We start from the raw sequence: 26545 nt of genomic DNA on the forward strand, positions 1-26545 counted from the left end.
AATAAAAGGAAAATGGAATGCTGGTCCTGCCTGCCGTAGCCATGGCCCCCACATACCAGCTGCTAATGAGTTTTTCTCCTGTTTGCTGATGGAGGACACTTGTAATAAAGTTTAATATGGAAGAACAAGGTGCATTTAACCAAAGCTGTAAACATCTCTAATTCTATTTAAAACTATAGGGCCCTGTACATTAACATTTAACAGTCAGACATTAATTGCTGTGAAGCTAATCGAGCTGTGTTTATTAGAAAGTAGACACCAAGTCATCTTTTATCAATGACAACAGAAGGAGCAGAACACTACAGTGGCCCCCCCTCACACCCCACTGTATGCATTAATTAAGAATCTTCCCCCGAGGCGGGGCAAGATGGCAGAGGACTAGGGTCCCCAAATCACCTGTCCCCACCAACTTACCTAGATGACTTTCAAATCATCCTGAAAACCTATGAATTCGACTTGAGATTTAAAGAGAGAACAGGGGATCCCTGGGTGGCGCAGCGGTTTGGCGCCTGCCTTTGGCCCAGGGCGCGATCCTGGAGACCCGGGATCGAGTCCCACATCGGGTTCCCGGTGCATGGAGCCTGCTTCTCCCTCTGCCTGTGTCTCTGCCTCTCTCTCCCTCTCTCTCTGTGTGACTATCAAAAATAAATAAAAAAAAAAAATAAAATAAAATAAAGAGAGAACAGATGGAATGCTACAGAGAGAAGAGTTTGCCCTTCTAACAAAGTAGGAAGATGGAAATACATACATACATACATAAATATAAGTAAGTAAGTGTCCAAGGGGGAGGGGCCCCGCGAGGAGCCGGGCTGAGGCCGGAGCGAGTGTCCCCAGGACAGGAAAGCCCAGCCCTGGAGAAGCAGGAGCTGCACCGACCTTCCCGGATGGAAAGGCCTCGCAGGGAGCTCGGGGAGAGGCGCCGCACACCGCGGGCCGAGCTCCCTGAAGGGCTGGGGCACCTGCCTGGCGGGCCCGGGAGCAGCTCCCGCGGCGGCTCTGGTGGTGGCTCCCGAGGGCGGGGGAGCTGCGCGGCCCGGAAGTGCCATTCCAGCGGCGCAGGCCCGGAGCCCAGGGCGCCGGGGACACAGCCAAAGATCCGGCGCTCCCCCCGGGGACAGGCGGAGGCCGGGAAGACCCAGGACAGCAAGGACGCTCCTGCCGCGGGCGGCCACGGGCTGTGCAGATCAGCGCCCCCCGCCCCGGGGCATCCAGGCGCCTACGGACTGGGAGCTGCGGTGGTTACTGCAGGAGCTGACTCCAGGGCTGGAGAGCTGGCTGCCGCCACTGTGGTTGTTCCCCTGGTGTCACCCTGTGCCTGGGACTGAGCAGGGGCCTCACAGGATAAACAGCTCCCCCTGAACCGTGCGCCTGGCAGGGGGCGGGGCAGCTCCCCCAGGTGCACACACCTGAGAATCGGCACAGCAGGCCCCTCCCGCAGAAGACCAGCTGGAAGGACAGGGGAAGAGCCAGTTCTTGACCAAGCAAGCTGGAAAGCTCCAGGGGAAGTCAAGGGACTTACAGTATATAGAACCAGAGGATACTCCCCCACCCTTGTTTTTTGTTTTCTGTTTATCCCTCCCTCCTCCCCCCCACTTTTTTTTTTCTTTTTCTCCTTTTTCCAATACAACTGGTTTTCAGTCACTCTGCACTGAGCAAAATGATTAGAACGAAAAACTCACCACAAAAGAAAGAATAAGAAACAGTACTCTCTCCCACAGAGTTACAAAATTTGGATTACATTTGAATGTCAGAAAGCCAATTCAGAAGCACAATTATAAAGCTACTGGTGGCCTAGAAAAAAGCATAAAGAATTCAAGAGACTTCATGACTGCAGAATTTAGATCTAATTAGACTGAAATTAAAAATGAATTAAATGAGATGCAATCCAAACTGGAGGTCCTAACAATGAGGGTTAACAAGGTAGAAGAATGAGTGAGTGACATAGAACACAAGTTGATGGCAAGAAGAGAAACTGAGGAAAAAAGAGAAAAACAAAAGATCATGAGAACAGCTTAAGGGAAACAAATGACAGCCTCAGACGAAAAATCTACATTTAATTGGGGTTCCAGAGGGCACCAAAAGGGATAGAGGACCAGAAAGTGTATTTGAACAAATCATAGCTGAGAACTTTCCTAACTTGGGAAGGGAAACAGGCATTCAGATCCAGGAGATAGACAGATCCCCCCCCTAAGATAAAAAACAAACCACTCAACACCTCGACATATAATAGTCAAGCTTGCAAATTCCAAAGATAAAGAGAAGATCCTTAAAGCGGCAAGAGACAAGAAATCCCTAACCTTTATGGGAGAAGCATTAGGATAACAGCAAACCTCTCCACAGAGACCTGGCAGGCCAGAAAGGGCTGGCAGGATATATTCAGGGTCCTAAATGAGAAGAACATGCAGCCAAGATCCAGCAAGGCTCTCATTCAGAAAAGGAGAGATAAAGAGCTTTCAAGATAGGCAGAAACTGAAAGAATATGTGACCTCCAAACCAGCTCTGCAAGAAATATTAAGGCGGACCCAGTAAAAGAAAGAGGAAGTCCAAGGAAACAATCCACAAAAACAGGGACTGAATAGGTATTCAGGGACTGAATGATGACACTAAATTCATATCTTTCAATAGTAACTCTGAATGTGAATGGGCTTAATGACCCCATCAAAAGGCGCAGGGTTTCAGACTGGATAAAAAAGCAGGACCCATCTATTTGCTGTCTACAAGAGACTCATTTTAGACAGAAGGACACCTACAACCTGAAAATAAAAGGTTGGAGAACCATTTGCCATTCAAATGGTCCACAAAAGAAAGCAGGGGTAGCCATCCTTATATCAGATAAACTAAAATTTACCCCGAAGACTGTAGTGAGAGATGAAGAGGGACACTATCTCATACTTAAAGGATCTATCCAACAAGAGGACTTAACAATCCTCAATATATATGCCCCGAATGTGGGAGCTGCCAAATATTTAAACCAATTAGTAACCAAAGTGAAGAAATACTTAGATAATAATACACTTATACTTGGTGACTTCAATCTAGCTCTTTCTACCCTCGATAGGTCTTCTAAGCACAACATCTCCAAAGAAACCAGAGCTTTAAATGATACACTGGACCAGATGGATTTCACAGACATTTATAGAACTTTACATCCAAATGCAACTGAATACACATTCTTCTCAAGTGCACATGGAACTTTCTCCAGAATACACCACATACTGGGTCACAAATTGGGTCTGAACCGATACCAAAAGATTGGGATCGTCTCCTGCATATTTTCAGACCATAATGCTTTGAAACTAGAACTAAATCACAAGAAGAATTTTGGAAGGATTTCAAACACGTGGAGGTTAAGGACCATCCTGCTAAAAGATGAAAGGGTCAACCAGGAAATTAGGGAAGAATTAAAAAGATTCATGGAAACTAATGAGAATGAAGATACAACCGTTCAAAATCTTTGGGATGCAGCAAAAGCAGTCCTAAGGGGGAAATACATCTCAATACAAGCATCCATTCAAAAACTGGAAAGAACTCAAATACAAAAGCTAACCTTACACCTAAAGGAGCTAGAGAAAAAAAAGCAGATGGACCCAACGCCCATCAGAAAAAGAGAGTTAATTAAAATTCAAGCTGAACTCAACGAAATCGAGACCAGAAGAACAGTGGAACAGATCAACAGAACCAGGAGTTGGTTCTTTGAAAGAATTAATAAGATAGATAAACCATTAGCCAACCTTATTAAAAAGAAGAGAGAGAAGACTCAAATTGATAAAATCATGAATGAGAAAGGAGAGATCATTACCAACACCAAGGAAATACAAACGATTTTAAAAACATATTATGAACAGCTATACGCCAATAAATTAGGCAATCTAGAAGAAATCGACGCATTCCTGGAAAGCCACAAACTACCAAAACTGGAACAGGAAGAAATAGAAAACCTGAACAGGCCAGTAACCAGGGAGGAAATTGAAGCAGTCATCAAAAACCTCCCAAGACACAAGAGTCCAGGGCCAGATGGCTTCCCAGGGGAATTCTATCAAACATTTAAAGAAGAAACCATACCTATTCTCCTAAAGCTGTTTGGAAAGATAGAAAGAGATGGAGTACTTCCAAATTCGTTCTATGAGGCCAGCATCACCTTAATTCCAAAACCAGACAAAGACCCAACCAAAAAGGAGAATTACAGACCAATATCCCTGATGAACATGGATGCAAAAATTCTCAAGATACTGGCCAATAGGATCCAACAGTACATTAAGAAAATTATTCACCATGACCAAGTAGGATTTATCCCTGGGACACGAGGCTGGTTCAACACCCGTAAAACAATCAATGTGATTCATCATATCAGCAAGAGAAAAACCAAGAACCATATGATCCTCTCAATAGATGCAGAGAAAGCATTTGACAAAATACAGCATCCATTCCTGATCAAAACTCTTCAGAGTGTAGGGATAGAGGGAACATTCCTCAACATCTTAAAAGCCATCTACGAAAAGTCCACAGCAAATATCATTCTCAATGGGGAAGCACTGGGAGCCTTTCCCCTAAGATCAGGAACAAGACAGGGATGTCCACTCTCACCACTGCTATTCAACATAGTACTGGAAGTCCTAGCCTCAGCAATCAGACAACAAAAAGACACTAAAGGCATTCAAATTGGCAAAGAAGAAGTCAAACTCTCCCTCTTCGCCGATGACATAATACTCTACATAGAAAACCCAAAAGTCTCCACCCCAAGATTGCTAGAATTCATACAGCAATTTGGCAGCGTGGCAGGATACAAAATCAATGCCCAGAAATCAATGGCATTTCTATACACTAACAATGAGACTGAAGAAAGAGAAATTAAGGATCAATCCCATTTACAATTGCACCCAAAAGCATAAGATACCTAGGAATAAACCTAACCAAAGAGGTAAAGGATCTATACCCTAAAAACTATAGAGCTCTTCTGAAAGAAATTGAGGAAGACACAAAGAGATGGAAAAATATTCCATGCTCATGGATTGAAAGAATTAATATTGTGAAAATGCCAATTCTACCCAGGACAATTTATACATTTAATGCAATCCCTATCAAAATGCCATGGACTTTCTTCAGAGAGTTGGAACAAATCATCTTAAGATTTGTGTGGAATCAGAAAAGACCCCGAATAGCCAGGGGAATATTAAAAAAGAAAACCATAGCTGGGGGCCTCACAATGCCAGATTTCAGGTTGTCCTACAAAGCTGTGGTCATCAAGACAGTGTGGTACTGGCACAGAAACAGACACATAGATCAATGGAACAAAATACAGAATCCAGAAGTGGACCCTCAACTTTATGGTCAACTAATATTCGACATAGCAGGAAAGACTATCCACTGGAAGAAAGACAGTCTCTTCAATAAATGGTGCTGGGAAAATTGGACATCCACATGCAGAAGAATGAAACTAGACCATTCTCTTACATCTTACACAAGATAAACTCAAAATTCATGAAAGATCTAAATGTGAGACAAGATTCCATCAAAATCCTAGAGAACACAGGCAACACCCTTTTTGAACTTGGCCACAGCAACTTCTTGCAAGATACATCCATGAAGGCAAAAGAAACAAAAGCAACAATGATATTGGGACTTCATCAAGATAAAAAGCTTCTGCACAGCTAAAGAAAGAGTCAAAAAACTAAAAGACAACCTACAGAATGGGAGAAGATATTTGCAAATGACCCAAGAAATAAAGGTCTAGTATCCAAGATCTGTAAAGAACTTATTAAACTCAACAGCAAAGAAACAAACAATCCAATCATGAAATGGGCAAAAGACATGAACAGAAATTTCACCAAAGAAGACATAGACATGGCCAATAAGCACATGAGAAAATGCTCTGCATCACTGGCCATCAGGGAAATACAAATCAAAACGACAATGAGATACCACCTCACACCAGCGAGAATGGGGAAAATTAACAAGGCAGGAAACCACAAATGTTGGAGAAGATGTGGAGAAAGGGGAACCCTCCTGCACTGTTGGTGGGAATGTGAACTGGTGCAACCACTCTGGAAAACTGTGTGGAGGTTCCTGAGAGTTAAAAATAGATCTTCCCTACGACCCAGCAACTGCACTACTGGGGATTTACCCCAATGATACAGATGCAGTGAAACGCGAGACACCTGCACCCCGATGTTTCTAGCAGCAATGTCCACAATAGCCAAACTGTGGAAGGAGCCTCGGTGTCCATCGAAAGATGAATGGATAAAGAAGATGTGGTCTATGTATACAATGGAATATTACTCAGCCATTAGAAATGACAAATACCCACCATTTGCTTCCACGTGGATGGAACTGGCGGGTATTACGCTGAGTGAAGTAAGTCAATCGGAGGAGGACAAACATTATATGGTCTCATTCATTTGGGGAATATAAAAATTAGTGAAAGGGAAAGGAGAGAAAATGAATGAAAATATCAGTTCAGGGTGACAAAACATGAGGGACACCTAACTCTGGGAAATGAACAAGGGGTAGTGGAAGGGGAAGTGGGTGGGGGGTTGGGGTGGGGTGATTGGCAATGAGGGGGGCACTTGGCAGGATGAGCACTTGGTGTTATGCTATATGTTGGCCCATTGAACTCTAATAAAAAAATTAATAAAGAAAGAATCTTCCCCCTATCGCCACCCTATGGAAAGACACTTCTCTGGGGGGGAAATACCAAAGTCTGTTAGCCTTGTGCACTTTGGGAATTGTTTTCCCCAGCAAAAAAAAAAAGAAAATCATTTTGAAAAATGCAAAATGTACAATTAATTCAGAATGGACAAAGGCTCAACCTCTGTTTGACTTCTGTAGGGTGCACACTGCTAACCACTTCCTTCTTTGAGAAACTCACAGACCTGGCTTTCTCCAGCCCCCTCCCACTCCTCTAATCACTTGTTCACCTGCTCCTGGAGCTGCCAGCAGTGTGCTCCCCATCACTGTGGCTGGGGCACCTTCCCTCCTCACTGGGTTGCCTCTCCCTGGGGATTTTGCTATCAGGCTTCAACTATGACCTATACTCTGAGGACAGCCCCCAACCCTCCAGGGCTTCCAGATCCACATTTCCCAACAGTTTACATCGATGCCACTCCAAGTGTGGTCCAGATTCAGAAGCATGGGCACTCCTTGGGAGCTCGTCAGAAACACAGACTCCCGGGCCCCACCTCGACTTCCTGAACCACTATCCATAGCTTAACAAGATCCCGTAGGTGATCTGTTGAAGTTTAGGGAGCACTAGTCTATCTTACCCATTTGGACACTCCACTGTAGCTCACATTCAATCTGTCCATGCTGAAGGCAGGCCCTTCCTCTAGACCATGAATGTCTACTTTGTGTTCTTCCCAGTGCATAGCTTTTGTGTTATGTGGAGAGTGGGATGTGATGGAGTCAACCTCCCCACCATGTGGCCACCTCACCTTGTAATGGACTAAGAATGACACAGGGCTGGGTCCCACCCTGTCCCCAAGAAATACATAGATACTGAGAGACATCATGTTCTATAAAGAAGCCACCCTAAACTTCACAGCCACACAAAAAGTCTTCCTCCTGTATCCCTATGACATGGCTCATTTGAATTTCCACTCTGGGCCCTTCCCCACCCTGTCCCCAGTGCTGCTTAGTACTACTCTAGGCCTGCTGGTGTCCCTACTCCAGGCCAGTAGACCCTCCATCAGAAGAATAGCAGTCCTGAAGCCTGACAATCCCTCTCCTTCAAGAAGAGTGCTGTTAGGGCACTGAGAAGGCCCACTCAGTGAGAAGGTGCAGAGAGAGCACAGCAGAAGCTCGTGGCTACAAGTACATCATGAGATATAATATAAGCAGATTCCTTGGGTAGTGACACTCAGTTGTCACTCTTTTGCTTCCTGAGCTGGGAAGCAACTTTGATGCATTCCATATTAGTCAGAGTTCTCTCCATTGCAACCTGATGAGCTTGACCCAAACTAGGGTTTAGAAGGTAGGAAAATGGGGTAGTGAATTGATCTGAAGGAAAGAAAAGTCCAGGGGATTCTAGGGCCTGGGAGCTAGGATTCTGTACATCCAGAACATTTTCCTCCCTACTTCTCTCTCAAAGTCTCCTTCCTCCTTCAAGGCTTCTCTACTTGCCAGAGACATGGCTGGAGGCAGATCTGATACGTGGCATCCTAGCTTCGCTGCCCAAGGGAAAGATGGTTTGTTTCTCCCAAGGATTCTGATCAGCCCAGACTAGGTGTCTTGCATGCTTTGGACCATTTTTTTTTTTTTTTTTTTTTTGTGGCCTTGGAGCATGAGCCCAATTCTTGGCCCAGCCTAGGTCATAGTCATGCATACCAGAGGCTGAGTGATGAACAAGGGCATGAATAGTCCCTAAAAGCATCAATCCGTTTAGTGTTCTTATCCCAAGTGAGTGTTTTGGGCTTATTGATGTGTGGGGTGACCCAGATGACTATGCACTAAAAAATATCAAGTGCCCTATGTCACTTTCACTCCAGCAAACATTAGGAGGGGTGGGGTTAGGGGGCTAGCTTTTTCTGACTTGCCCTGTGAGCTAACAAAATCATAATGCTTTAACGAAGATGTGATCCCAAAGAAATCCCAACCCTTTTCCCTGGCACCACACCTGCTTTATTTAGTTCAGGGCTTTTTTACTTGCCCTGCTTCCTGTCATGTTCCATGACATGCTGGCCTAGGTCAAAATTCACCAACAAATCTGACAGCATCTATGAACAATGGGCTCTTACCTGTTTTGGCTTCTTTTAAATACGCAAGTCATTGTCCCTTTTGTAAACTGCTTAAGTATAGTCGTTTCAATACAGGCCTGAGAGTAAAAGCAACTTGAAGAGCTTTTCCTAATTTCCATTTGAATGATAGGTTTTTCCCTTACTTACCTTTAGAAATGTTAAGGCAAGTCATGGTTAGTGATTTTTTTTTTTTTTTTGATAGGCCACAAATGAATAGATCCGCCTCTTAGGTTTACTATGACAATAATGTCAAGATTTACCACCCCAAATATAAATAATAGTGAAAGGGAATAGAAGGGAAGGGAGAAGAAATGGGTAGGAAATATCAGAAAGGGAGACAGAACATGGAGACTTCTAACTCTGGGAAACGAACTAGGGGTGGTGGAAGGAGAGGAGGGCAGGGGGTGGGGGTGACTGGGTGGTGGGCACTGAGGGGGGCACTTGATGGGATGAGCACTAGATGTTATTCTGTATGTTGGCAAATTGAACACCAATAAAAAATAAATTTATTATTAAAAAAATAAAATTAAAAAAAAAATTTACCACCCCAAGGAAGCACCAGGGACAGATTATCCATTGCTTCCAGTTATGAGCAGAACTTGGATAGTTTGCTTCTAGAGACAATGGTGGGATGATCTCTGCTTGGATGTCGAAAGTACCTTCCAAGATTCCCTTGGGAAGCATTTTCAGTAGGACGTGATGGTCTGGTAGGCTCCTTATACTCAGTGTTCAGCTGGTCCCTAGGTCACACAGCACAGTGTGGATCTGTGCAGTTATGACCAGAATGTTGGAGGGAAAAGTCTGAGTTGAATCTGAAACAAAGACCTATTAGGCTAACCTGTAGCTACCAGCTCTACAAAGCCTGGGTCTTCTTAGTGGCACGTGTTTATTTCCATATAGGATGGCCCTAAGCTCCCTGAGTTTGAGGGTTATTGAAGCTCAGTTCGGTTCTGCAGAAGCTTGGGGGCTCCCCTACCCTCTTGGCTGCCCCCACAATCTTCTCTTCACATGTCCCACCCTTCACCCCCACCTGGTACCCCAGGGACCCCACTAGCCCATATGGTTCCTTGTGCAAATGAAGAAATCACCCTCCTTTTTCAAAACACCACAGGACCACATTTTGCTAGAATATTGCCATGATAAAATGGGATATGCTGCTTATGATAATTATGATATGAGCCAACAACATATTTTCCTCTCCTGATGGATGCTCTGGGAAGTTCCAGTGAATTCTTCCAAGTGGTACTTCTTCCTCAAAAGCCATGTGGTTTATTCACCGTCTTTGAAACCTGGCAGACAGGAAGGGAATGAGATGCAAGTATAGGCCAGAGAAAATGACCTTCTCTTTGTAAAGCCAAGCTATTTCTGCTTCTAGAAAATCTGCCTGCTCCCAATTTGGACCCTGTCCAATAAACCACAAGAGGTATTGGTAAGTTATCTTTGGGAATGTTACTGTATAGCTAAGTTCTTGGACAAATATTTACTTTTTGAAGCTATCATAATGAGAGCCTTAATTGTAAAGAAATTTCCATTTTGAAGATGTATGCCAGCTGATGCATGAATGTTAACACAGTGTAGTGTAAAGCAATTTATAGGATCCAGAATCTCACAGTATTTGTTGTCCCATTACAAGAATTCTATGAGAGGTTAAGTCACCTTAAGATAAACATGAATCTGAGATAATTAGAGAATAAGAAACTTGACCAAGTTCACATAGCTATACAGAGGGGCACAAGTCACACTCAAGGCTATGTTTAAAACATATGATTTACCATATATACATGATCCATTACAAAGCCAAATAATTTCTGTGGCATGCAGTAAAGAACCACCCAGAGCACACCCACACAAAAGGTGTCTTGAACGAGACAGTTGACAAGATGTTTCTTTTCTAGAATGTCTCCATCTTCAGTGAGATCCTGGATGTTGTATCAGTCCACACAGAGCAACTTCCACACAGATTTATTTGCCTGTATCCCCCTGCCTGACCCCAATCCAAACACATTAGAAATGTGAAGCTGAGTCAGGAGAGGCACTTTACAACAGTAGGGTCTTTAAAACACATTTTCCCAGCTCAGCTTCCACTTCCTACTCTCCTATCCCAGGGGAACCAGGCAAAAACCTTTGCTCACACGAGTGGACATCCAATTAGGCTGGTAACCTTGGCACACTTCCAAAAGTCTTACTTCCTCCAGTGTGTCAATGGATGGCTAACTCCATAAGAATTTTTTGGAGAATATAAATTTCTATGCCAATACAAGTCCACCCTGATGGAGAGGTGGAAGTCCTTTAGAATGGTGTGCTACCTGCTGCTTGTCCTTCAGCCTTGGGTGAACACAGATGGGGAAATGGGCACTGGGGTATTTAGAGACAGTGGAGTGTTAGCTCAGACATCAAAGTTTCCCACAATCTGCCTCTGCCCTTAAATCAGCAGGGTCAGTGCATCTATTTAAAACAAGAGATGCTATCTTGAGTGACCATTTGGAATAAGCAGTTTTCTCTGCTTTAGATGCCCTTAGAAATGTTATCTGAAAACCAATTAGTATCTATCTATCATCTCACACTGTGGCCTATAATGGCATTTCCTCTAGCTATATACTCTGAGCTTGATATCACAAATGCAGGAAGAGTAGAAGATTAAAATAAGATTTTAAAAAGATTAAAACCAGAAAAGAGAAGAAAAATGAAGGGGTTTGGCTCAGCAGAAAAATCTCGTTGGGTGCTCTCAGAATCAGAGTCCACACTGCTCAGGGCTCAGACCCAGAAAAATCTTGTCCTGGGAGATTTGTCCAAGGGCTGCAGCCCCTACTCTTTTACAGAGAGGAGCCTAGTACCTAGTGCCTCATACCTTTCTTTGAAGATACCTGGAACACTGTTGGAAAGGGGCTCTCTGCCACACAGAAGGCACAAAAATAAGGATGTTGTTTCCATAGTATCATAAATAACTAGGATGGCAGGTATAAATAGGACCATGAAAGAGGACCACAGAAGACGACCACGGAAGAGGATGCCATGTTACATCTTGTTCTCCTCAAAGAGGATCTGGGCATAGACGGTGCTGGTGGGGAGGCCTTTGGCAGCCCGGGGGGGTTTGACCAGCTCCAGCTCAGCATAGGTCAGGTTCTCCTCAGCAATCTTTGGCTAGAAGACAAAACACAACACAACACAACTCTAGTTGACCACAGGGAGTTCTACATCATACATTCATCAAGTGTGCATTTTTACTGCATTCTGGGGTTCCAAACACAAACAACGGACAAAATTTCCCCAAGGATATATAAAACCTAAAAGTCATAATTATATACATCTCACTGTCTTATAAAGAATATTATGGGGGCACCTGGGTGGCTCAGTGGTTGAGCATCTGCCTTTGGCTCTCCGGTCGTGATCCCAGGGTCCTGGGATCGAGTCTCTCCTGCAGGGTGCCTGCTTCTCCCTCCACCTGTGTCTGCCTCTTTCTCTGTGTCTCTCATGAATTTAAAAAAAAAAAACAAAAAACAAAAAACAAAAACTTAAAAAAAGAACATTATGCCCTGAAAAGAGACATCATGATTTATTCTTAAATTGACATAGAACACTAATAAAAAATGACTAAACATTAAGCTACAAAGTAAACTTTAATTCTGAAAATAATGTTAACAAACAGAGACAGAGTGTGCACAAGAGGAGGATAGAGGGAGAGAATCTTAAGCAGACTCTCCACTGAGTGCAGAGCCCAACATGGGGCTTCATCTCATGACCCTGAGATCATGACCTGAGCAGAAATCAAGAGTCAGATGCTTAACCGACTGAGCCACCCAGGCATCCCACTAACAGTTTCTGATTAAAAGGAAACAAAAAATAAATACATAAAAGAGACAGAAACACAATACTCTAGAAATTAATAACAAAATTAGAATGGTACCATCTAGACATTTTCTTGAATGACTTAACCTTATAAAACTAAAGTTCTGGAATATCTTGATAATGATGAAAAAGAAAATATTACTTGCCAGAACCCAAAGAATGTAGTACTCACAGAAAAATCATAATCTTAAATTTTTATATTAATATTAGGAATTAAATAAATCAAGCATCCAATTAAAGAAGTTAGAAAAGAACAAAATAAATGGGAAAAAATAAAAAGAAATATCAATCAAATTAAAGCAGATTCTATCAATCACAAAGCAGAACAACACTAGAATTATAACACGAGGCCAGGCAGCTTTATAGGAAAATTTCTATGAGAAATTCCTTTAAGGAAAAGGTAATTCCAGGTAATAAAACTGATTCAGAACATTAAAAGAAAAACTTCACATGTTTTAAAGCAATCTCATTTATTAATGTAAATTTAAGTCAGATTTACTCAGCATGAGGCAACACATTAAAAGGGCAGATAAGGGAACCCTGGGTGGCGCAGCGGTTTAGCGCCTGCCTTTGGCCCAGGACGCGATCCTGGAGACCCGGGATCGAATCCCACATCGGGCTCCCGGTGCATGGAGCCTGCTTCTCCCTCTGCCTATGTCTCTCTGCCTCTCTCTCTCTCTCTGTGTGACTATCATAAATAAATAAAAAAAAATAAAAAATAAAAAAAAAATAAAAGGGCAGATAATACTGTTCCAGGAATGCAAAGATGGTTCAATATTAGAAAAATAAACCAATACAATCCATTAGAGCAATAGATGCAAACAACAATATGGTCATCTCTATAGATGCTGGAAAGGCATTTAATAAAATTAAAAAGAAACATTTTTGTTAAAAATAACTTTTAAATGAAAGAAGCATAGGCATATATTTTCCTGCCATGATTAATAAACATTATTAAAATAAAGAATAACTGGTGGATTACTATGGAGTGACATCAGCATCATGGCAGCAGAAGTCATTCCTTTTATCTCTCCCCTTCGATGTACAACTAATTGGACATCCATAACCAAAAAGAAAAGTACCTCTGTATAGCAGACCAGGACACCTGAGAGATCTGTCCATCTGTGCACCTGAAGGTAGGTGGAATGGACTGCAGAGGAGGCTGCAGAGGGAGGGTGGTGGTGGTAGAGCCAGTGGTGGCATGGACAGTGATGGCAGAGAAGGTGTGGGTGGTCCAGCAACCAGCCTGCACCACCTTTCTGGCAGAGAAGGTGAAGGGTGAAGGCAGTAAGTGCAAGTGGGCGGGCTATGTGCCTTACAGCCGGAAGGAAGACCACAGTGATGGGGGAGAGGGAAAGGGATTGACTAAAGTGTCTCCTGCTGTCTGCCCCAGAAGGCAAAAGGACTATCCCTACCTCAGGATCCCCCTATGAAGCAGTGGGCACACCCAAAGCCCTAAGCACTGAGTGAGCACACACCTTCCTTACTCACCCCTGCTCTGCACTCACCTTTTGCTTTTTTAAATGCATAGCAGCCTGTCAGCTCCCTTAACAGGAGCCAAAAACTTGTGCTATAGCGCCATCTTCTGGAAAACAAAAGGAAGGTCCCGAACTACCTACCAGTGGAGCTGTTAGAATCAAAGTAAACAAAATTTGCCTACATAGAAAAGGTGTTCACTACTTCAAATGCAGTGGTAGGACCACTTCTCATCAAACATCATGAACAATCACAGTAACGTGAAAAAGTGTCACAGTAACCTGGTCTCACAAAGATAAAATGACAATTTTCCGGCAACCAAACCCAAAGATATGAAATATTTTAGTCTACCTGATAATTTAAAATACTTGAGGTAAAGAGTTCAACAAGCCATACGAAAACTCAGGAAGACAGTGCAGTGATACCAGTAATGAAACTAATAGAAGGAATACTTTACCAAGAGACTCAAATTCTAGAACAGAACCAAACAGAAATCCTGGAGATGAAGAACTCAATAAATGAGACAAAGAATGCATTAGAATGTACTGGAAATACAGCAGATGATGCAGAAGAGAGAATTGGTGAGCTCAAGGGCAAAAATATAGAAATGACTCTGGTAGAAAAGAAGAGAGAACCGAAATTTGTAAATAGTGTACAAACTATGGGAGTCATTTGACTCCAATAGAAAAGACAACATAAGAATAATGGGTATCCCATAAAGAAGAGAGAGGGGAAGGGAAGAGAGCGTATTTAAAGAAATAAGAGCTGAGAACTTCCTACTCCTGGGGAAGGAACTGGATATACAAGACCACAAAGCCAATAGAACACCTTATTATCTCAATGAGAAAAGATCCTCTCCAAGACACTTTATATTAAAATGGTCAAATTCAACAATAAAGAAAGAATTATAAAGACAGCCAAGAGGGGAAAAAAGACAGTAACCTACAAAAGCACCCCTATTAGGCTATCAGCAGATTTCTCAGCAGAAACTCCACAGGCCAGGAGAGGAATGACATATTCAAAGTACTGAAGGATAAAAACCATCAGCCAAAAATATCTGGTAAAGCTATCTTTCAGAAATTAAGGAGAAAAAAAGGTCTTCCCAAACAAAAGCTGAGAGAGTTCATCACCACTAGACCTTCGCTACAAGAAATGGAGCTCCTCAAGCTGAAATGACAAGATGAAAGTACACAAAACTGTGATTTAGGCAATACATAGAATTAGAATACAATAGCTCTTCTTTAAAATAATATATTAACCTCTTAACTACAGCACAAAGATTAAAGGAAAAGAGAATTAAAGATAACTATAGTTATTACAACTTGGTAACAAATCCACAGTATCAAAGAGATCATTTGTGACATCAAAATATAAAAGGGGAAGAGTAAAAGAATGGAACCTTTAGAGGCAAATGAAGATAAACTGCTATCAGCAGGAAAAGGACTATTTTATCTATGAAATGGTTTGTGTATACCTCATGGCAACCACAAAGCAAATATCTAAAGCATAGACACAAAACTAAAAAAAGGGGATGGGGATGGGAGGAGACTATGCCAGTGACATGAAAAACCACCAACTTAACAAAAGTAGATAGAAACAGGAGGAAAAAGAAACAATGGAGAGACAAAGTAACCAGGAGGCAAAATATAAAATAGCAGTAGTAAATATTTGATTATCAATGATCACCCTAAATGTAAATGGACTGAACTCACCAATCAAAGGCACAAGTGCCTGGATAGATAAAAAAATAAGACCCAACTGTATGCTGCCTACAAGAGACTCATTTCAGCTCTAAAGACACACATAGGTTTAAAGTGAAAAAATGTAAGATGGTATTCCAAGCAAGCAGAAATGAAAAATTAGGCATAGCTATACTTGTATCAGACAAAATAGACTTCAAGTCAAAAAGAGTAACCAGAGTCAAAGGTTATAATAATAAAGGGGTTGATACATCAAGCAGATATAACAATAGTAGATATATATGCTCCAACAACTAAGGAATGAATTAAGTATATATTAAGTATATTAAGTAATTAGTATTACTTAAGCATATGGGTATATTATATATTAAGTCATTAATAAAAGAAGTTAAGTAATTAATAAAAGATCATAAGGCAGAAATAGACAATACAATAATTGTGGGGGATTTCAATGCCCCACTTTCAGCAATGGATAGATCATTTGAACAGAAAATCAACAAGGAAATGTTGAAATTGCAACTATTTTAGTACAAATGGATTTAACCAACACATATAGAATATCCACCCTGGGCAGCCCTGGTGGCTCAGTGGTTTAGTGTCACCTTCAGTCCAGGTGTGATCCTGGAGTCCCAGGATCGAGTCCCGCATCGGGCTCCTTACATGGAGCCTGCTTCTCCTTCTGCCACATGTGTCTCTGCCTCTCTCTCTCTCTCTCTCTGTGTCTCTCATGAATAAATAAATAAAATCTTTTAAAAAAAGAATATTCCTCCCAATAGCAGCAGAATGCACATTTTCTCAAGTGTATGGAACATTCTCCAGGATAGATTATGTCAGTCCACAAAACTAATCTTAGGAAAAGTAAGAAGACTGAAATCATAACAAGTATCTTCTTGGACTACATGGTATAAAACTAGATATCAATAAGAGGAAAGTGAGAAGATCTAAAAATATTTGGAAACTAAACAACACATTTCTAAACAACCATGGGATCAAAGAAGAGTCAAAAGAGAAATGAAAAATTATCTCAAAACAAATGAAAATATAACATCAATTTTTGTGAGATATATCAAAAGCAGTTCTGAGAGGAATGTTTATGACAATAAGTGCATATATTAAGAAATTAGGAAGATCTCAAACAACCTAATTTTACACCATAAGGAACTACAAAAGGAAAACAAACTGAGCCCAAAGTTAACAGAAAGGAGGAAAAGAGTAAGGATCAGAGTGGAAATAAATGAACTAGAAAACAGAAAAATAATAGAAAGGATCAGGGAAACTAAGATCTGGTTCTTTGAAAAGATAAACAAAATCAACAAATCTCAAGTTAGAAAAATAGAGAAAATTCAAATAAAATTTAGAAATGAAAGGGAAGATCTTAGAACAGATACTACAGAAATACACAGAATCATGAAACTACTATGAAAAATTATATGCCAACAAATTTAATAATTGAGAAGAAGTGTTTAGAAACACATAACCTAAGAAGACTTAATCAGGAGGAAATAGAAAAGCGAAAGAGACATTGTTCTAACTGTAAAGAGATTGAAACAGTAATAAGAAAACTCCCAATACAAGAAACTTCAAGACCAGACAGCTTCATGGGAAAATTCTACCAAACATGTAAAGAACAATTAATATCAGCCCTCTTCAAACCCCTTTAAAGTATCAAGGAGGAGGAAACACTCCCAAACTCATCCTATGAGGCCATCATCACTTTGATACAAAAACCAGGCAGGGGTACCACAAGAAAAGAAAATTATAGACCAATATCCCTGATGAATATAGATGCAAAAATTCTCAAAACGATGTTAGCAAATCGAATTCGTGAACATATTAAAAGGATTACACACCAAGACCAAGTGGGATTTATCCTTGAGATGCAAGGATGGCCCAACATACACAAATCAATAAATGTAATCCACCACATTAATAAAATGAAAGATAAAAAGTTACACGATCATCTCAGTAGATACAGAAAAGGCATCTGGCAAAATACAATATCCTTTCATGACAAAAACCTTTAAGACTAGTTATAGAAGTAACATACTTCAACATAATAAGCAACACATATGACAAATCACAGCTAACATTATACTTAATGGAGAGAAATTGAAAGTGTTTCCCTCCGAGATCAGGAACAAGGCAAGGATGCCCACTCTCACCACTCCTATTCAATATAATATTGGAAGTCCTAGATAGAGCAATTAAGCAAGACAAAGAAATGAAAGGCATTCAAATCAGAAAGGAAGAAGCAAAACTGTTACTATTTGCTGATGATATGGTTCCTATATATAGAAAATCCCAAAGAATTAGTAAAAATCTATTCCAGTAACATGGTAGGACACAAAACCAACATATAGAAATTTTTTTTAAAATATTTTATTTATTTGGGGATGCCTGGGTGTCTCAGCGGTTGAGTTCCTGCCTTCCGCCCAGGGTGTGATCCTGGAGTCCCGGGATCGAGTCCCACATCGGGTTCCCTGCATGGAGCCTGCTTCTCCCTCTGCCTGTGTCTCTGCCTCTCTCTATCTCTGTCTCTCATGAATAAATAAATAAAATAAAATAAAATCTTTTTTTTTAAGATTGTATTTATTTATTCATGAGAGACACACACAGAGGCATAGGCAGAGGGAGAAGCAGGCTCCATGCAGGGAACCCAGTGTGGGACTCAATCCTGGGACTCCAGGATCACACCCTGGGCCGAAGGCAGGCACCCAACTGCTGAGACACCAGGCATCGCCCAACATATAGAAATTAACTGCACTCCTTTACACTAAAGATGAAGCACCTGAAAAACAAAAAGAAAATGAACCCATTCAATACAGCATCAAAAAGATACTTAGGAATAAATTTAACCAATGAAGTGAAAGATTTATACAATGAAAACCACAAAACTTTGCTGAAAGAAACTGAAGAAGACACAAACAAAGAGAAAGATATCCCATGTTCATGGATTGGAATAATTAATATTGCTGAGATGTCCATACTACCCAAAGCCATCTACAGATTCAACATAATCCCCATCAAAATACCAAAGGCATTCCTCACAGAAATAAAAGAGACAATCCCAAAATTCGTGTGGAACCACAAAAGACCCTAAATAGCCAAAGCAATCCTGAGAAAAAAAATAACAAAGCCAGTGGTATTATGCTTCTGGATTTCAAACTATAGTACAAAGCCACAGTACTAAAAACATGAGAGTGCTGGCACAAATACAGACACATTAGACAACTGAAAAACCGTAGCATATACGGTCAATTAATATTTGACAAGGGAGCCACGAACACTCAATAGTAAAAGGATAGTCTCTTCAACAAATGGTGGTGGGAAATTTGGAGAAACACATGCAGAATAATGAAATTGGACCACTATCTCACGTCACTCACAAAAAAATAATTTGAAATGTATCAAAGACTTAAACAAAATATCTGAAACCACAGAAGTCCTAGAAGAAAACATGTGGGAGAAGCTCACTGATATTGGTCTTATAAATAATATTTTTTGGTAATAACATCAAAAGCACAAATAACAAAGAAAAAAATTAACAAATGGTACTACATAAAACTGAAAAGCTAAAAAGCAAAAGAAACAATTAACAAAATTAAAAGACAGAATTTGAATGGTACTGTCAAAGGGATACACCTGTCAGTGACACTGATGAGAAAGTCCAGAAATTAACCCAGAATAGTAAAATAAAATACTATTTTTCAATAAATACTGTTAGGACACTTGGGTAGCCACTTGAAAAAGAAAATCATATCCCTACATCATTCTTTACACCAAATTCCAGATAAATTAAAATTTTTAATGTGGAAAATAAATTCATAGTACTAGAATAATGTGTGGGGACACTTGTTTAAAAAACTCTCAGTGGCTCAGTGGTTTAGCGCCGCCTTCAGCCCCGGGCGTGACTCTGGAGACCCAAGATCGAGTCCCACATCGAGTCCCACATCAGGTTCCCTGCATGGGGCCTGCTTCTCCCTCTGCCTGTGTCTCTGCCTCTCTCTCTGTGTGTCTCTCATGAATAAATAAATAAAATCTTTTAAAAAATAAAAAAATAAAAAAATTAAATTAAAAACTCAGGGTAAAAAAAAAAAAACTAAAACATAAAAACCTCACAGTGTAAAAAAAAAAAAACAACTCAGTGTACAGAAGGTACTTTACAGAATAATCCAAGATTGATACAAAATGAATATGTAAATGAATATAAAGATATGTACATCTGCATACCATAGATGGCAAAAATATTCTCTAAATAAAGTCAAAGGACAACGGATAAAAATGAAAAGATTTACAACTCATATCAAAGGGCCTTACAATTCAACAAAGATAATGGCCAATAACCCATTAGAAAATTAAAGTACAACGAATAGGACCAGATAGTTCACAGGAAAGTAAGTTACAAAGGCTCTTACACATACAAATGAGATTCGACCTCCAGTAGTAAGAGAATGACAATTTAAAATCAGATGTCACTTTTTGTCTTTCACATCAACAAACATTAAAAAAGAATGGTTGCCAAAAGAAACACAAGAAACAGGTCTTTTTGTATATTGTTAGTGGAGGTGTTTATTGTTACAAGCAAAAATCTGGAAACACTTCAATGAACATTAGTGGGAGACCGTGTATTCATACCATGGGGTATACTGTGGAGTCTTTAAAAAGAATGATGGACCCATACATCTACTGTATGTTTTACCATCATTTGTGTAAATACATGTGTATATATTCTATATGCTTTGAAAGCCCTTGGAGCCTGCTTGGAAAATCAAGCACCTGGTATCCATGATGTAAACTGGATGGCAGAAGGGAGACCCACAATTTAGTGTGTACATTTGTTGATACCTTTTACATTTTCTAGTAGGCACATGTGTTTAAACATCACATTAATTAATTTTAAGTCATAATCAGAAAAATAAAAGTCAGCCACTGTTTTAGAGTCATTAAAGACACATGACTTTCATTTAGGCAGCATACTTTTCATTTTTGTTTCTTGGCTTTGATTGTGTTGTTTTAATTTTTTTTCTTTTTTGTGCTTCCACTTTGGTTATCTTGTCAAGATTCAGGACGAGTAAATCATTAGTATTCGATTTAAGTTTCTTAAAAAGAATGCTTAAAGCAAAAAGCCTTTTTACTTCTGAAATGGAGCATCAGAATAGAGACAGGGAGCAAGAGACAAAGAGAGGACCTAAACTCCTATAGCCAGTACCTACTGATCAGAGGCTATGGCCAAGCGACCTTCATGAATTAGCCCATTTTAAATTTCAAAGGACATTTAGAGGGATGAGAGCCTCCTGTTTCTCTTTCAACATCAAAAGTCTTTACACTGCTTCTTATTTGTCCATATATTCCAAGCCAACAAAAATCCTGTTTACATCTTGCCTTTCAGTTTAATTGCATTTCACATTATAATGATTCCATTTAGAAATGCCATGTGTCCTCAAATAAGCACACAAAACCCAACTCATGTAAATTTTAAACCAGGATTTATGAAATCATATTGTCCAGGTGTTTTATTACATTACCTTGCAATTGCATTGTTTTCTAGTGTAGATTATCTGTTTATTCTTAACTTATTCCATTATGTTTGGATATGAAAAATAACACTAGCTTTCTCAATACAGGTCACCAGGCTGGCTGGGCTGATGTGTTGTTTTCATACATTTTTATGATGTTCCTATAGTAAACATAATTCAATAAAGCCAAAGCACACTAAATAAATAATTGCATCTAGAAAAGCAATAAAAATAAATAAAATTAGTACTTTCATAAGTGGAAAGGTACTTCAATTACTGCTACAAGCAACAACCCACCATAAAATGTGTAGAATCATTTCCCTTATGCATATTTCTGGGATATAATAATTTGATTGAAGATATGAGGCAGCACACAGGAGGCTCTGAATTGTGAAGTGTATACAGTTTCCAACAGAAGATGCATAATATTGGTCCTTGGCACCTTTAAAGAACCTATTGTTTTTCTGGCATGCACACTTGGCTGTCACCATCAACCATGTGCTTAATTACATTTCCCAGCTTGTTTAACTGGAAATAAATTCCTAATGGCCAACGAAAGGGGGTAAATGCAGACTCCTCACCAGTTCTCACCACGCCGCCTTTTTACAGCACTGATGCTTTAGTGGAAGGTTCGGGTGGGAAGTAGCTTAGAGAAATTGTTTGGAGTAATTAATTATTGGTAAAACTATAGAACTGGTAGTAAAACCAGAAACCAAGAGCAGAATGTAAAGGTTAAAGTGGATGATTTGATAGGGTACAGCCAGGGTGAGGACCCTGCAGCAGGGCCACACCCATATTTCTGGTGATGACTGTGATCTTGACCATTTGAAGGTGTCCTGGGCATAAGCTAAGGAATCACTCCTAGTGTCTTCGGCAGTTCGAAAACTGGAGCACAGTAAGGGAGTCTCTAAGGATGAATTGAGAAGCACTTCTGTCAGTTCCCTGCCAGCTGCTGGCCCTTAAAATGGCGCTCTTCAAGACCCCATTCCTACTCATTCACAAGTGTACTTATGGGCACCCAAGGGTGCAAACTTCAATGATCTCGAACTGGCTGTTCACACTCTTGCAAGTGCTTCAGACTGCACTCAGACATGAAGGAAACTCCTAGAAGCAGGATTTCTAGGCCTCAGACACTTATGTCTGATGTTGCTGTATTCATTGGCGAGCAGGAGCAAGAAGAAACGGAAAGGAGGGAAAGTGGACCTGGCTGGGAAGGTTTGACAGGGTCCTTTAGCAAAAGCCCTAGAACTTTCCAAACACATGAGCAACAACTTCCCTATTTCTTCTTTCACAGGACTATTTGGTTTCCCTCTCAGCCTACAGAGATTCTTGGTCAGTTCCTCTATTTCTCCAGTAAGGGCCTGGCATTTGTGTTTACCACTGCTTGGGATCTCTTCTGTTCTAAACCTCTTTGTTTTACGTACCTGTAATCTTACTATTGATACATTTCCTCCCAGCCAGGGAGAATCCATTCCTTAGCCTGGAAGGGGATTCGATAAGCAAGAAGGGATGGAAGTTCACATATAGACATACATCGATGGCATCAAAGAGAGACTGGAATGGAATTTTGAAAGACTCTTCTCTCAGTTGGTGGAAATGTTCATTCAGAGGAGGCAAGGAGATTGGCCCTTAGGCCATTATCCCATGGCTGACTGCAGAGCATGAGTATAGGAGTAATTTGGACCTTAGTTCAAACATCAGCTGTATGCTTCCACTGTCCTCAAGGACCTCCTAGATCCTAGACTTTTACTCCACTGCCAGAGTCGGATTAAGTTCCCACAGAGCATAACTTTCCCTCAGAAGGATTCAGAAAGCATTATCACTTCTGGACTCTAGGTGTAACAAGGTCAGTATGCAGTGAAATGCCAAGTCTTCTGTGGCCCATCCTTCTGTTCCGCCAGTGGTGAGACACTCAACAGCAGATGATAACCTCCAGGTTGGACCTCCTGCTTCTCATTTAAGGTCCCCCAGTTCTAGAGTATTCACTATGGAAAATGAGTGTATGGGGAAGGGTATGGAAAGTGAGTGTATGGGGAAGGGTTTACTTGATATGGCTAAGACTAGAGAAGTCAAACCCCAGGAATTCAGAAATTGTGTACCTCTTTGGGCACATACCACACTTCAGGCTCCTAACTGGTAGTTTCTGAGTATTTCATTTGGTAGGTGTGCTTCCAGGATCCAAGCCAAAATGTAACACTCCTACCAGGAGAGAGGGAGAAAGGAAAGACAGAAGGAAAGAGAGGTTGATTTAATATTCTATGCAGACTGCTGCAAAAACCACCTTTTTTTTTTTTATAGCTATCACAGCTGGAGGTGCGTGCTGAATTAAGTTGCAAGAATAAGAGAAAAATGGAATTGCAGCCACTGCAAGTTCTCCAATGTCATAAGTTCAATTGGGTAATAGCGTTATCTGAGCAAAAGATCAATAACTAGGACATGGGGATGTTTATGCTAACGTCACCTTAGAGTTAAAAATGTGATTGCAGTTCTACCAAGTTGCACTATCAGGAATCTATTTACCCAAGAGAGAATTACATATTATCGAGGGCAGACTTCCTCTTCCCCCTTCAAGATAAGTGCTCATTTTTATTCCACAGAGGAGTACCTAGTAAAACAAATTTTCCCCTCACAATGCCCACACACATATGACTATAGCCACGAAAGAGGTGGAGGCTGTGCAATCAGTGAAGCTCTAGTTGACAGAGGGCCCTCAATGGGTATCCATAGGTCCAAACTCGGGAAAGAAAACTATGTCATGGCTCTTACTGGACCTGTTAGAATCAACATGCCTTGGATATGAACTTGACTTAATTTTGAGTTCCACAGGTCTGCCGACTGGCATACTCTGCTTTGGCCAGGCAAAAGACTTTTTTTTTTTTTTTTTTAAAGATTTTATTTATTTATTTATTTATTTATTTATTTATTTATTTGAGAGAAAGAGAGAGTGAGAGTAGTAGGAAGAGCAGAGGGAGAGAGACAAGCAGACTCCACATGAGTGCACAGCCCAATGAGGGGCTCGACCCCACTACCCTGAGATCATGACCTGAGCCAAAATTGAGAGTCAAAGGCTTAACCAACTGAGACACCAGGCCCCCTGGTAACAGACTCTTGATCAGAGATGCCCACTGAACAGGTAGAAATAGGAAGCTAAGTGTGAAAATGCAGAACTGGAAAAGGCCAGGCGAATTTTTAAGGTAAGTGCTGGAGCCACATGCCAGATCTACTCACCATCTCCTTGGAGGTAAAATCACTGGTCCTCTAGGACCTCTGGCTTCAGTAGCAAAACTGATACCAGAATCCTCACTCAGAGGTGAGGGCTAGAATTCAGTTGCACATCCCAAATCCAGCATGCAGCTGTGACTGCTGACAAAGGTGCCTTTTAATACTCTGAGCCAGGGTTTAGAAATCAGGACCCTTGGTCATCACAGAGGGGGGCACAGGTACTTTCTAAGGCACAAAATGCTCACTTCCTCTGTTGCTTCAGACATCTATTGACTGTGGGATTATGTCTACCCAAATTCCTACCCCATGCCTGGCTTTCACATGATTATTCAGTAACCGATGGCCAATGAAACAGTGTTCCCTATGACTTTGGAAGAATTAGAAGGGATCTGGAACTCAGGAGAGAAGTTTTGGATGGAGATTAAGATTTCAAAGTTGTATCCAGGTTTTTGGCACAGTGGGTTGGATGAAGTCACTTGGAATCCTTGAGCAGAGCAAATTCACATCATGCTCTTGACTCTGGAGAATTCAAAAGATGTTTAGCAAAGCGCATTCCCAGAATGAATATGACATGATGGTAAGTCACATGCCCCTGGCTAATTGCTCTGAGGATACACAGAGGTAACCAGCTATAGAACCTGCTAAAGCCATGCACAGAAAAGGCCCAAGGCTTTACAAGTCATCAGACAGATGGAGGTCTCTAGGTTTCACCAATGTATGTTTGGAAGCTAAAATGTGATTATAGATAAAGCCCTTGGGGAGGGTTCTGACACATGAAACTTTTCATAGTGGCACAGTGATAGTGTTGATTAGCTCCATGATCTAATACAGACACGCATTTTCTCTTCCCCATGGACCATAGACATATGTTTTCCCAGCTTCCTTCCAAAAGTACTTTTACTGGCAATATTATTCAAAAGAATATTTATGTTTAGAAAAAGAGAGTATTTGGCTATCTCCTTCTATGTAGGAGCCCACTCTGAGAATCTTCAATTTTGAACACTCAGTCCTCCAATCAGCTGCAATCTTTAACACTCTGACTTATTGGGTGTCTGGGGTTCAAGGGTCTGTCTAGTGGTTTAAATACCACTATATTGTGTCCGTGACACAATGCTAGTGATGGTGGTGCTTAAATGAGCATAGATTCTCAGAGACAGAAAGACCGCCATTTGCCACGTGTGTGACCTTGGGCAAGTTTCTTAGCTTCTCTGTGCATAATTTCCTCATCTGTAAAGTGAGACGCATAATAGTACCTATACCACAGGGATATTTTGAGGACTAAATGCATTAATATATGTAATGCACTTAGAAAATTACCTGGTGGGTAAATAGTAAATGCTACACAAGTGCTCAACTATTATTATTATTATTACTATTACTATAATTTTTTATTATAGAGTACAGACAAGGGTTGTTTTGACAATTGGTCCCTTTGAAATACTGAGAGGCAGAGAGAAGACACTCAGTTCATTTAGAAGACATCACACGGTAGATTCTGATGGATACCACTGGACCTCAGGCCAGTGCCAAATAAGTCCAGTGAGACAGATGTATATCTATATATTTTTTTCACAGTGGTAAAGTTAATCCTTCTAAAATGATGTCAACCCACTCACTGCTCAGCATAAAATTCTCCAATGTTTTCTTATCACACTTAGAATAAAATCTAGAGTCCCTATCAGGATACTGATCCTTCATGATTTTTCCCCAGGACTCCTCTGACCTCTGTTCACACCACACATCCCCCTTCCTGACCAATGCTTCAGCCCCTGGTCTCCTGGTATGTGTTAGACACATCTATACAGTATTCCTTGTTCAGGGCTCACCTCAAGGCTTTAGTTCAGGCTCTGCTCTCTGCCTGGAATGTTCTTCCCCCAAATAGCAGTGTGGCTTGCTCTCTCACTTTATTGGGCCTTTGCTCCAAGGAGGCTCCCTCCCCATCAAACACAGTCTCTCCCTGGCTCTTCTGCTCTGCAGTACTGTTCTGCAGAGCATGTGTCACACCTTGGAATTATAAAGTACTATCCATTTGATTACTTTTGCCTTTAACCACAAG

At 40.8% G+C, this 26545-nt stretch overlaps 1 protein-coding gene across 10 annotated transcripts in view; it reads right to left on the minus strand.

Moving 5' to 3' along the window:
• Positions 1–215: 215 nt before the first annotated feature.
• The window catches only part of VSTM4 (V-set and transmembrane domain containing 4), a 109945-nt gene continuing 83615 nt past the window's right edge, over positions 216–26545 (minus strand). For 3 of the 10 annotated variants that reach the window (XR_004810062.2, XM_049103147.1, XM_035707774.2), the window contains one exon: positions 216–10018. Coding sequence is in view for 8 of the 10 variants with exons in the window: in XM_049103147.1 (XP_048959104.1) it covers positions 9983–10018 (36 nt within the window). In the remaining 2 variants the exon portion in view is untranslated. Of the gene's footprint in view, positions 10019–10304; positions 11871–12069; positions 12196–23366; positions 23467–26545 lie in introns of those variants that run through there. The other 7 variants (XM_035707772.2, XM_025466330.3, XM_025466329.3 and 4 more) reach the window with 5 other exon arrangements.

The sequence above is a fragment of the Canis lupus genome, chromosome 28, assembly GCF_003254725.2.
Source record: "Canis lupus dingo isolate Sandy chromosome 28, ASM325472v2, whole genome shotgun sequence".
In the NCBI taxonomy this organism is placed as follows: Eukaryota; Metazoa; Chordata; class Mammalia; order Carnivora; family Canidae; genus Canis; species Canis lupus.